Source organism: Pipistrellus hanaki (assembly GCF_964339955.1).
Source record: "Pipistrellus hanaki genome assembly, chromosome: 2".
Classification (NCBI taxonomy): domain Eukaryota; kingdom Metazoa; phylum Chordata; class Mammalia; order Chiroptera; family Vespertilionidae; genus Pipistrellus; species Pipistrellus hanaki.
In genome coordinates this window covers 28,895,704-28,908,640 of record NC_140504.1, presented here as the reverse complement: position 1 = coordinate 28,908,640, position 12,937 = coordinate 28,895,704, and the positions used below count along the sequence as shown (strand labels likewise).

General features: G+C 39.2%; 1 protein-coding gene across 5 annotated transcripts in view; it reads left to right on the top strand.

Annotated features, from left to right (window-relative positions):
- TNIK (TRAF2 and NCK interacting kinase) overlaps positions 1 to 12,937 on the top strand; it is a 355,562-nt gene that overhangs the window by 275,871 nt on the left and 66,754 nt on the right. For 3 of the 5 annotated variants that reach the window (XM_084874082.1, XM_084874085.1, XM_084874081.1), the window contains exons 14-17: positions 92 to 178; positions 1,200 to 1,388; positions 8,555 to 8,719; positions 11,459 to 11,698. In XM_084874082.1, coding sequence (XP_084730208.1) covers positions 92 to 178; positions 1,200 to 1,388; positions 8,555 to 8,719; positions 11,459 to 11,698 — 681 coding nt within the window. The remainder of the gene's footprint in view (positions 1 to 91; positions 179 to 1,199; positions 1,389 to 8,554; positions 8,720 to 11,458; positions 11,699 to 12,937) is intronic. The other 2 variants (XM_084874084.1, XM_084874083.1) reach the window with 1 other exon arrangement.

Genomic DNA, 12,937 nt, shown 5'->3' with positions numbered 1-12,937 from the left:
GAAATTACCTGTTCCTTTTTTTTTTTTCTCTCTCTCTCTCTCTCCCTCTCTCTCGGTGTTCCTCTGAATTCTCTGCTGCCTACCTCTCCAGGAGTACATCAGGCGACAGTTAGAGGAGGAGCAGAGACAGTTAGAGATCTTGCAGCAGCAGCTTCTGCATGAACAAGCTCTACTTCTGGTAATGGGAAAGCCGAGAGCCAGCTGACCTGCTCTGTGTTCATCGTATGTGTGTGCACGTGTGTATGTGTGTGTGTCCTCCTAATGTGCCAGTCCAGAAGAGGAGAGCCTTCGAGCCTGTGGACCTCGAAAATCTCATGGAAACTTCCTACATTTCCTGACCCAGTTTTCCGAGTCTCAGAACATTTAATACATTTGTTATGTGTTCTTTAGTTATTCCATCTGTCTGTAAAACTTTAGCATGAATACAGCCTTAGTATAAGTTTAGACTATTTTTGAGACTGTGTTTATTGCAGAGTGACTTTTAAGGTCATTGGCAACATGTTAGAACACAATCACGCAAAATGCACCTCTTCCAGCCCGGCAGTCATATTTCATTTGCAGACTATTAGTTTTACCCTCACGATGGGAACATTCTGCAGCTTCCACTTGAAGTACTTTTTATTATTACTGCCGTGCTCCCCAAATGAGTTTCTTGATGTCTTTTTTTTTTAACTGAATTTTTATTTGGTGGCACTATATTTTTTAGCCTGCACATAAGTTTGCTGATGGCTTTTGTTGATCCAAGTTCTGCTAAACAAATGGTGGCTTAGGCAATGTCTTTAGCCACTCTTTCAGTTTTGTACTTGGTTGTATGTGCTTGACTGGCTTAATTACTCAATTAGGAAGTGGATGGTCCTTAATAGGGATTGTGTACTGACCATCCAAATGTCCTCATTATTGCCACTTTCTTGGTGGTAACTCATCAAGGATAAGTTGCTTTGCAATGGGTAGTGTTCTGTAGGGATTGCCATTAAAGCCATCGTGTTTTCATTAAATGCCACATTCTGTGTAGATGTTAAGCCAAAGCTGTAGCTTTTCCCTGTGGCACATCCCGATATCCTCCCTGTGGTTCTGTCATTATTGAGGTCCTTTGTTACTTAGTACCATTTTTGACGCCATTGCATGCTTAGCTGGTACTGGCCAATGGTTTCTGTATGGTGATTTGGCCTTTCTTTGCTGCTCTTTCCTGGCCTGGACAGGAATATAAGCGCAAACAATTGGAAGAACAGAGACAAGCGGAAAGACTGCAGAGACAGCTAAAGCAAGAGAGAGACTACTTGGTTTCCCTTCAGCATCAACGGCAGGAGCAGAGGCCTGTGGAGAAGAAGCCGCTGTACCATTACAAAGAGGGAATGAGTCCTAGTGAGAAACCAGCGTGGGCCAAGGAGGTAAGTGAGCAAGCAAGTGGAACAGCGCCTTGTTGGCAGGCTAATGAGTTCATCCGGCAAAAGCGGAGAGTCCGACTAGTGCTATGAATCCAGAAAATGATTCATTGTAATGTCTGCACACAGCCTCTGGAAGAGCCATAACATTATTTCTGTAGAGAAATGGCAAGTCACGTAATTTATTTATTTTTTATCTTTTCGAATGCAGTGAATTTTCGTAAGCAAAAATAGGAAGTAAAAATCATTTTCCTTGTAGGTGTCCAAATGAGTTTGAAGAATGAGGAATTTTAGTGAGTTTTCCATAGAATTATATGGCCCAGGATGAAATGAATTCTAGGTAAAAATCATTTGTTTTGCAAATACTTCCAAAGTAGTGGTCCTTTCTTTGCTCAATGATGAAAAAAATTTTAGGAATTTGGCTTTGTGGTGAGCTATTTTTAAAAATCTCATTAATAACAGTTGGGATGGTAGAAAAATAGGGTGATAACCAAATAGATAAAGCAAACAAAATAACAACTCCAGCCAGCCAAGACCAACAACTCTTCTAGGGAGTCACAGTATCACCTTGTTTGCATAATACCCTGGTTTTCAGTTCTGTCCTTATTTGTGGCACCTTGTGATCTCCTTTATTTCCTTCTGAGTGTAGCTCATCATTTAAAAGGATGATGGCATTATTCTGTGTTTTTTCTAGTATCTTCAGGTATTTATAGTTAGAGCTTATTTCAAGTTATCTAGACTACAGTATTACCAGAACCACATTTCTTACATAAGATTCTTTTTTTTTTTTTCTATTCTCTTACGTATGTATAGAAAATGCTTGAAATGACATTGTCCTAATGTTAATGACAGTTGTTTATGGGAGGAAGAAACAACAGGATTTTTTTCCTTTAAGTCCTTTGTAAGGATTATGCACTGTTTTTACAAAAATACTTTTTTCTTTTCAAACTTAAACAACTCAATTAGTTGAGAAAATAATTTGATTTTCTATCAAGAACATGTTCAATCATTTTCCCTTTGAGTCTGTAAATATGATTTACATTTGCCTATGTCTGTAACAGCTGCCTCTTTCTCTTAGGTCAATAATTTAACTCCGTGATCCTACTCCCACAGGTAGTGCCAACTCCTTAATAACCGCCCTCTTCTTCCAGCTAAGCAGAATCATTATGCTATTAAACAACAGGTGATGTGCATTCTGGCTGGCAGAGATGTGCCACCTCCTTCCACTGCTAAACCATTCTCTGGCATGCCAAGTTGAAACCTTCAGCTAAGCCAGACTTACAGCGCCTGATTATGGCAGGTCTTCTGAAGACTAATAAAACTAACCTCTACTAAACTAATGCCAGTAGCACTTGCAGAAATTAATGATTCCAGATCAAGACACCTGTTTGAGCATCATGGGAGAAAAATAATCAGCTTGTCCTATTAGACTTGGTCTTGAAGAACATCTGAAGCCCCAGAAACTTCAAGGACCATCGTGAGATCTCCAAAATGATCTTGCTCACAAGGATGTAGCCTAACAACAGAGTTAGGATCTAAGGGCTTTTGTGTGTCCTCTCCCAACATCTCCAAAGTGATAAGTCCCCGGTTGTCCATTGCTGCAATTAAGGAGGGCCTTAGAGACGCATATGGACCTCCATACAAGAGGGCCATGAATTGATACATTCTTACAGGCACCTTACCTCCTCTAAGAAGTGCTGCATCACTAAAGGACCTCTCCTGGATGCATGCACTTGGCCTTCAGTGTTCCCAGCCACAAGATTAAGATAAGGACACCTGCAGATCCCATTGGAGAAGACCTTGATACCTTGCTAAGCACCCCAGAATTCCTTCTTTCCCCTGTGCCAAAAAAAGGGGGGAAAGCCTGGAGCAGTTTCCACTTACTTCCTTCTGCCTCTACCCAGCATGTTCTGATTTGAACTTAACCATTTTTACTTCAGTGTTTTCTAGTTACTATCAGTCTTCATCTTTAAATGTCCTGGCCTGTCCTCTCTATTCAGAAGTAGTTCACAGTTCCTGAGCTTTCAGAAGCCAAGGCATTCCTGAGGACAAATCTTTGCAGATGTCCCCAGAGCAGTTTTCTAGGACTCCCGATTCCCTGTGCTTCCTGGCCAGGTTCCTGGCAGTAAAAGGGGCATAGCAGTTGGGTATGCAAACAACATGGCCATGTCATCAAGCACTCCAGATGTGCAGTTCCCTGGCCATCAAAAGTCTGGGCCATCACCACTGGGGGTGACATCTTCCAAGGTCCCTGGTGGCCCTAGCAGCTGGTGCTGTTCCTTTGGACTCCATGCACTTCTAGCCATGTGAGAGCATTCTTTGGGGATTGCATATTTAGACCTATCCTCCTGGGTGTGATTAGTATAATCCAGCTTTCAACTAACCATCCATCTATTCATGAAACAGTTCCCAAGTTTTAACATAGGTGTTCATATTTTAGAAGAAAGATGAAGCATTTAGATGATAAAATGAGTGACAAGTGCTAAATTTGGGGTTGGAGCAACTGGTGTAAAAATAACAACAAATGATTGTGTTGGTTTGATTCATCATTATTTTAGCACTTATTTCTTAAAATAGGAATCAAAATGAGTGAGGATTCTTATCATCTTAACCTTTCATGTTTCTCACGAGCAATGTATGAACTTTTCTTTTAGATCATTATTTACAGATCTCTTTTCTTATAGTAGGAAGATAGGTGGGGCTCAAAGTAGCCAAACAGTAACATACATTCCAATACTTTAGATATGGACAGACTCTCAAGCTCAGCGCAATATAAATTATCAACTGATAAAAAGAGCCTGAGTTAAACTCTCTTTTGAAGGTAGAATAAAAGGTACCATTTTCCTTTTTCAAATGTATCCTCTGCCAGGATATAAATTTTAAAATATCCTCACCAGGAAGGAGTGGGTAGCTGTACCCATGCCATGGTCTCCTACTATACTGGATCTGGGCCTTTTGCCCCATGGGCCATTGAGGATGCCACCCAGTCATCTTCTACCCATGCAGCCTCCTCTATGATCTGTTCCAGTGTTCATTTTCTAGCTCAACTACATTCCTATCAAGATGGTTTTTTCCTTCTTTGATTACTTTTCCACCCACTTACTTTTCTTCCTTATTCCAAATCCACATTTTGTCCTTGCAATGTTATGCTGTGATAATGCTTCTTCCTCTGTGGTTTTTTGTTGTTCATCTTGTGAAACATAGTCATCATCACATTTCTCATTACCTTTCTCATCAGTTTGATGGATGCAGTAAGAGCAAATGAAAATACTTGATCATTTGCAAATCTTGTTGAGCTCTTTCCTCTCTCCTTTTGCTGAATGTCAATCTGTCCTGAATGTCACATTCACTTAGATTTTCAGATCTCAGGCAGAAAGAAATATTAATAACTCTATTAAAAGGAAGAGGATTAGTTTCACCCCTTTAAAATTCTTTGCTATTTCTGGATTGGGATGGAAATCAGATTAGTTCTGTGAAAACATCAATGAGATATTCTGTTAAATATCAGCAAAATGTGAAAGTCTTTCTTTTTCTCACTGTCACTTTTTGAATGATGAAGTTTCCTTTTTCTTATAATAGAACAGATTACTTTCCTTAAAATTGTATATGATTGTCTGGACCTGTGCCTTTCTACCACACCCCATGCTCTCTCTCTCTCTCTCTCTCTCTCTCTCTCTCTCTCTCTCTCTCTCTCTCTCTCTCTACACTAACACACAGCAGTGACAGAATGCTCTACCAACATGAGATTGTATTTTAATATTTTGAACACTCTTTCATGTTCTCTCTCTGTGATGTATGCCAGTCATCTGTCCATGGTTTTATGTGGCAAATAATTGGCCAGAATGTCTCTTTTTAAAAAAGAAATATATTTGTATTGATTTTTAGAGAGAGGAAGGGAGAGGGATAGAGAGATAGAAGCATAAATGAGAGAGAAACATCGATTGGCTGCCTCCTGCATGCCCCCCACCAGGGATTGAGCCCGCAATCTGGGCAAGTGCCCTGACCAAAAATCGAACCGTGATCTCCTGGGTCGACACGCAAACCACTGAACAATACTGGTCTGGAACCAGAATATCTCTTTATGTTCCATCAGCTCATTAGACTTTGAAATCCTGTTAATAAGAACTCCATTCTCCATTTGGTATTCTCTGCTCCACACTGATGTGTTGTTTTCTTTATATGAATTATTTTACAGATGAGGTTCCTAAATTGCCATTTCGAGAGTTTATAATTCTGCTCCCACCTTTTCTCAGTCTCTGCTTATCTTTCTTATGATTTTGCTCGAGAGAGACCTAGGAGGAAGCAGTAAGGAGTTGGAGTTCAAGTTCTTCTACTTCCTTGCTGTGTGACCTGGGACAGGTTTTGTAGCCTTCTTGAGTCCCAGCACCCCATCTAGACTGCCTGCCTGTGGGCAATCATCTGAATGTTCCATTGAAAGTACAGGCACTGTGCAGATGCAATTTAAATATAATATTGAATATATTTATATTTTGTTTCTAAGGCCATTGTCATCTACAAGGAATATGTGTTTGCCTTTGTTGTGTTTAGTTGAGATTTCACATGAGCAGTTTATACATTTGTCTCATATCTTTTCCCCTGCTTCCTCAATGATAGATGCATTTCCTATCTCTGCTTAAGATTTCCCTCACTTTTTTTAAGTTATGTGTTTATTCATATGAGGACCAATATTTTTCTCTGGCATCTCTTATTGATTTTTAGAGAGAAAAATAGGTCAGGCCCTTATCTGTAGACAACACTGCAATTTTACCATTTCATATGAATGAGTCTTCCCTCTCTTCAAAGATTCTTCACAAGTGATATCCCCAATCTACTCTGTAACCCCCTGCCCATGTGGTTTTGTCAAAGGACAAAATGGCTCAATTCTTTATGTGACTAGCAAGTACAGGATCAAAGTATCTAGTGAGCACTTAAAAATTATTTGTTGACTTGTCCCCTTCTCCAGTATTGCCTGTAAGGACAAAAAATTCAAACTGTTTTTGTTCAGTTGGAATAAATAGGAATTTCCATAAGATTGTGTTCAGTTCACCACATGTCATCTCTTAAGTAAAGTCTTCTAAAACCTTCATAGATCCCACAGCCCTACATCATATAAAATATTATTTAAATGCACCCATATGACATAATAAATATATATTTGCTGTCAACATTTTTAAAATTACTTCTATAATTTTGTTTTGAAATTATCTCAGCAAATATTCATTATTGCTAAGTGAGAGATTGTAACCTATAAATTGTTTTCAAGTATACAGAGCAATTTAACAATTGACATTGATATAATGTGTTTCTTAGTATATTTTCATTTCTTTTGAAAAAATTTTGGAGTTCATGTAATCAATGAATTTATTTGCAGGTCTTCTATATTTGTGAGCTTTTATACATCTCAGAGGCCTTAGACATCACTCCTATAGTACCCAATGGACAACATAGCCCTGACTGGAACAAAATTTTATTTCTGAGACCACAGTTATTTTTTTCTTTTTCCCTATAATGCTATAATAAGTAGTATAGCATTTCTGCAGAGGTGATTCAAGTCTCTCCAGAGTTATTTTAGTTTTTATGTTAAAATGATTCTTTTAATAAGAAAAAAAAAAGCTTTTATAATGTAATTGATGAGTCTCTCCTAATCTTGTTCTCCATATTCATGGATAAGCCCTTCAACTATAAAATTCTTTGAAATAGATTTCTTTTTTTGGTATGGTCTGGCACCTTGACACTGTCTGATGCTACTAAGAGACTTTGTGTGTGTGTGTGTGTGTGTGTGTGTGTGTGTGTGTGGTACTTTTGGTATTTTATGTCTTCTTAGCAACGTGAGATTGGAACAGAGTTTCAGCTAATAGATTTTTTTATTTTTATTGTGTAAGGCAAATTAAAACATATCTTTATTGTACCCCAATTTTCAGTCACATATGTCCTTATTTGGGGGGAAGATACTTTCTTCTTTTGTCTCACATATCTCTCTCTTTCATTCAGGTTGTAGACATGAGATATAATGAATCAGGAGACAGGTGTTGGCTGGCCTAGTATCAAAATAATCAGAAGGGCCTGCTTCTGGACACACTGCTCAGCTTCTCCTCTGTCCATCTGAAGCTGGTATTAGGATGTTTGATTTAACCTTTCTTTTAATATTTATGTTGCCTCTTTGGTGCAATGGGCAGCATCATTTTCTGAAATGTCTTACAAGGTTTTCTTCTAAGTGAGTAGCCAGATGCCTCCTGCTACTCCCCTCTCACAGATTCTCAAATTTCTTTGGACAAACTATAACCCAGGGAAATTTTATCACACTGGACCCATTCTCGCATCATTTGCAAAGTGTATTAAGTGATTCTTTATGCCACAAATTTCAGGATGGCACAGACTGAGACAACTAAAGCAGTCACTCCCCTTTCCCCTCCTGACAGCTTCTGACATCCACTAATCTGTGTTCTGTCTCTCTGGATTTACTTGGTCTGAATATTTCATTTAAACGGAATTCTTTACCTTTTGTGTCTGACTTCTTTCAGTTAGCATAATGTTTTCAAGACTCATCTAGGTTGTGGCCGGTATCAGCACTACTTTCTTGTTTATGGCGATAATATTACATTTTGTTTATCCGTTCACCGGCCCATGAACACTTGGGTTGTTTCCACCTTTTGGTGATTGTGAATATGGGTGTACAAGTATCTGAGTTCCTGTTTTCAAGTATTTGGGGCATATACCTAGCAGTGGCAATGCTCAGAGCCATTTTCTGTTTTCCCAAGCAAACTTAATGTATGTCATAGTTCCCTTCGTCTCCCTCCCTGACCCCTCGGCTTTGTGATCAATCAGCAAGATAATATCTCAGTCAATGCAAGATGAACTCTTAAGCAGGTCCCAAATTCCCAGCTAACTGAAATAGCACAAGATAATGAATAAGGAAAGGTGATGGCCTAAGTGTTCTATGTTTTTTGTGATGCTGTTTCTTCTAACAGAAAAGAGATTTTTCATACATTCTTGGTGCAGAACAGATATGGAGAGTATGGCTCCTTGAAAATAAGTTGATCAGAAGGACAGAAAAATGGCTATTCGAATGACTTCAGCAAATCCTTCATAGGAAGTAATTCAGCTTCTATCCATCTGTCCATTGAATCTCTCTCGCTCTCTCTTTTTTTGTTTGTTTGTTCGTTTGTTTCTAGGTAGAAGAACGGACCAGGCTTAACCGGCAGAGTTCACCTGCCATGCCTCACAAGGTTGCCAACAGGATATCTGACCCCAATCTGCCCCCAAGGTCGGAGTCCTTCAGTATCAGTGGGGTTCAGCCTGCTCGGACCCCCCCTATGCTCAGACCAGTTGATCCACAGGTACATCCTCTCCTTTATTCCATTGGACATTTCAATAGGGAGACAGGTAAATCTACTAAAAGCTCAGGGGATTGTAACTGGATTCAGGCATCGGGCCAGTGATATACAATATACAATCTACATATACAATCTACAGCTACTTAAGAGGCTACACTAAATTTGAAGGGTACATGGAGGGGTTAGAAAGAGAAAGGCATCTCCTTAACTTTGAGCCCACCACAAAGGAAGTCACGTGGTAAATTGGCCTCCCTGGAGAACCGTAGAAGTTTCTGTGAGGTGGGAACAAACATCTTTTTTAGTTTTAATTACCAAAATAAAATTCAAATGGACCTTTGATATGTAAACTATTATATTATCTCTTGTTCCTTGGGATTTGGTTGCAATTCGGAAGCTGGAAAAATTAGATGGGCCTGGATAGCCGTGGGTCTCCTAAAAGTGTGGTCACGGGACCAGCAGCATCAGCGTTACCCCAGAACTTGGTAGAAATGCAGATTCTCAGGCCCGCTGAGCAACACCTGGAATGGCTGTGGCAGCCTGTGGGTTAACAAGCCCACAGGTGATCTGATGCTCTGTAGAGTTTGAGAACCCCTGTCTTAAGCTAGCTGGAAAAGAAAAGAGGTTACGCCACTTTTAGAAACAGGAAGTTTCTGGACATTTTAGAGGACTTTTAAAATTATATATTGCCAAACAAATAAAATATGAAGTGAAATAAAGCATACAATTTCATGAAAAATAAAGGTAATGCAGCTGCTTTCACCCAAATGTCTTCAGTTCCTTCCAGGCATCCACCTGTATTAACACTGGGATAAATATTTTAAGGTCACCTTTGAAATATGTAATGCTATTTGAACTACAGTTTAAAAGAGTAGTGCTAAAATCAAGGATTCTTGTTTTTAAGTTTCCTTTTTGCATATGAGGTCTGAAGTTTTTTGGTACCAGCCAGCTGAGCATATTCTGCCCTTGGTTGTTTTAATTTGCATATAATTCTTCATGCCTGACCTTTCATAGGATGCATTTTTTTATAGGAACTTCTTTTTTAGCTCACAGACCCTCTTTCAAAACCCCAAACTTTGACCTTTTAGGGTACTTTTGCTCTGTAAAAGGGATAGTAGAGGAAAATTTTATGAAACTTCATGTGACTTGGAAATGAAAATATAGATATCTATCTCCCAGCCGGCAAAGCTCAGCAGGAGGTTGCAGGCTCGATCCCCAGTGTAGGGCATGCAGGAGGCAGCCAATCAATGAGTCTCTCCCATCATTAATGTTTCTATCTCTCTCTGTCTGTCTCCTTTCCTCTCTGAAATCAACAAAAATATATTAAAAATATAGATAGATACCCCATAATAGCTAATTGGATTAGCATTTTCCAGAAATTTTGATTATTGTTATTTCTTCGATGCTTTTAAGTAGGTTTGTGTTTTGTGCTACATATCTTTAAAATATACTTTGTTGTAATATTATTACCTAGTGAAATTTAATATTAATATATATTTGGTTACAGCTTTATTCTGATGGAAGCATAACATTCAGCTGAGCTAGGCTTTGAGGATTTTCTTTGAACTATAATAACATTCCAAATTCCAGCTTAAAGAGGGTATGAAAAGGCTGAGGCATAACTGCCCCAGGATAAGACCTCCAGAGCAAGAAGAACGGGGCTAGGCTATGGAGGGGGCTGGAGAAATGCCCCCCAGCAGTCCAGACACTGAGATTTCAGACCAAAGAGATGTGATAGGTCCCCTGTCCAAACCAGATATGCTCTTTAATTTAGGACACATTCTAGGTGTTTCCCCAACCAGGATTTATTGACCTTCCACATGCCAGGCCTAGTGCTAGATTCAGAGATACAATGTTGATGTGGCTCCTTTCTCCAGGGAGCTTGCCTTCGTGTGGGAAGAGGAGACAAGCTTACATGTCATTAACAAAGAAGTTGTGAGCAGTGCTAACAGCAAAGGATGCTCAGAAATCTAGATTTTAATGATTTGTCCTACAGAGCCAGATTAAACCCAAAGACTGCATGTCTTTCCTGCGTGAAAAATATTGGCACATGTTCCATTGTGAGACAACTCTAGAAGAAATGTCCTGGAGTTAAGATGTATATAATATCATAGGTGGGAAGAGCCAGTTCATCACAAAGCAGGAGAGCCTCGCAGTCGAGTGTTACATGAGAGGATGTATAGATTATAATCCAGGTTCTGGTACCTATTAGCTGTGAAATCTAGGCTGTTACTTAACCTGTCTATCTATGCCTTTCATTCTCTCATGTAAAATGGGGGAAATAACTGTGTCAACCTCATGGTGGACTTAGTGAGTTCCCAAGAAGTAAGCTATCCACGGCAATTCTTGTTTCACAGCACAAGAGCACTCTCTAAAATCAAGGTCAGGGGTTTTCAAGAATGCTGTTTCCAATATTAGAAGAGGAGTACTTATAAATGTATTGCTGGTCAATATATGTTCACTTAAAATTGTTAATGTTAGTATCATCCCACTTATTTCACTGACTTCTTAGCAAGTAAATCACTTAACTTTTGGCCGGGAACCATGGTTCAGCCCTACACAGAACTCTAAGTGGAAAATTTTGAAGAGCTTTTAAAAGTGTGCTGTAGGTAGCTGTGATTGGGCTCTAGATACACCAGTCCTTGTGCCCTACAACTTTATTTTCTCTATCACTAAGTGAGGTACTTACTAGCTGATCTGTTCTTTCTTCTAATAATCCTGCTCTGATGTTGGTTTGATGCTTAGATCCCACATCTGGTAGCTGTAAAGTCCCAAGGACCTGCCTTGACTGCCTCCCAGTCAGTGCACGAGCAGCCCACCAAGGGCCTCTCCGGGTTTCAGGAGGCTCTGAACGTGACCTCGCACCGTGTTGAGATGCCACGCCAGAACTCGGATCCCACCTCGGAAAACCCTCCTCTCCCCACTCGCATTGAGAAGTTTGACAGAAGCTCTTGGTTACGACAGGAAGAAGACATTCCACCAAAGGTAACATCACTGGGGTGTTCTCATTGCCATCGCCATCATCGTCATCATCATCATCATCGTTGATGGTGATGATTACCCCTATTCCAGACCTTTCATAGTAATGGACATTCTGCCAAAGCACTGTCCCTTGTCACGTCTGTTTTTGTCCCTCCTGATTCCCAAGCTAAAAATTGGATTGTCATTTATCATTTCTGACCTCTGTTTTCCCCAAAGAGACAGAGGCTCAGGTTGATCAGATGACTTGGAAGTATATATCCTCTATCCAGAATTAGAACTTTCAACCCCAAACATTTCAAACTACTGTTTTACTATCCACATTAAGAGAATAATAATGGATAGTTTTATTGGTGACCAAATCTATATTTGGACAAATTAAAGATTTACAGATAAAAAGTATAAAATTCATTTACTCCTATTTTTAACAATACAAAGTGAAACCAGATTTCAGGTATTCTGAAAATATTATTGCTCCTATAATATTTTTGTTAGTTGCATTTATGGAAAGCTTCTTGTAGGCCAGGTCAGCATTTAATTCTAAGTTTAACATATTACTGAGAATAAAACTCTAGGGTAAAATGACCATCACCCCACACTGCACAGTCCTGGCTTTGGTTTCTTTTGTTTTGCTTTTGCCTACAAAAGTCATTACTCATTCCAAAAATTGCCCACGTGACCATGCATCTCATTGAAGAGAACCTGGAAATATTTAAAAAATAGTGGAGAAATGTTTTGCATCAGATTCTCTCTGGTTCAGGATTCCCCTTCTGAACTCAGCATAAGAGCTATGACAGTTGGGATATTGCAAAATTTCCAGTGACCAATGCCATTGATTCAAAAAAAAAATAATAATAAAAATAGATAACACCACATGATTTCCAAACCTTTTTCCTCATAAGGACATTATAAGAAGATATCCATTGTTTTGGAAATAAGTAGTGGTGTTCTCTTGTGGAAGCAGAGATGCCATACAAAAAGGTTCTTGTGGGAGCCAAGTTCAATATGGAAAACAGATGGAGGAGCAGACACAAGATCTGGGGAAAATGATAATGGAGGTTATCAGTCCACTCTCTGAAAGCGTGCAGGCACATGTTTGTAAACTCTGGGAGAAAAATTTAGATCAATACAAACATTTCAGGTTTTAATTGTTCATTAGACTCTTTATTCTCTACACCTATTTAAATTCACAAAAACAATAAAGTAAGACAGTAGAAGTGATGTTTAATTTGAGCAGGTGGGAGC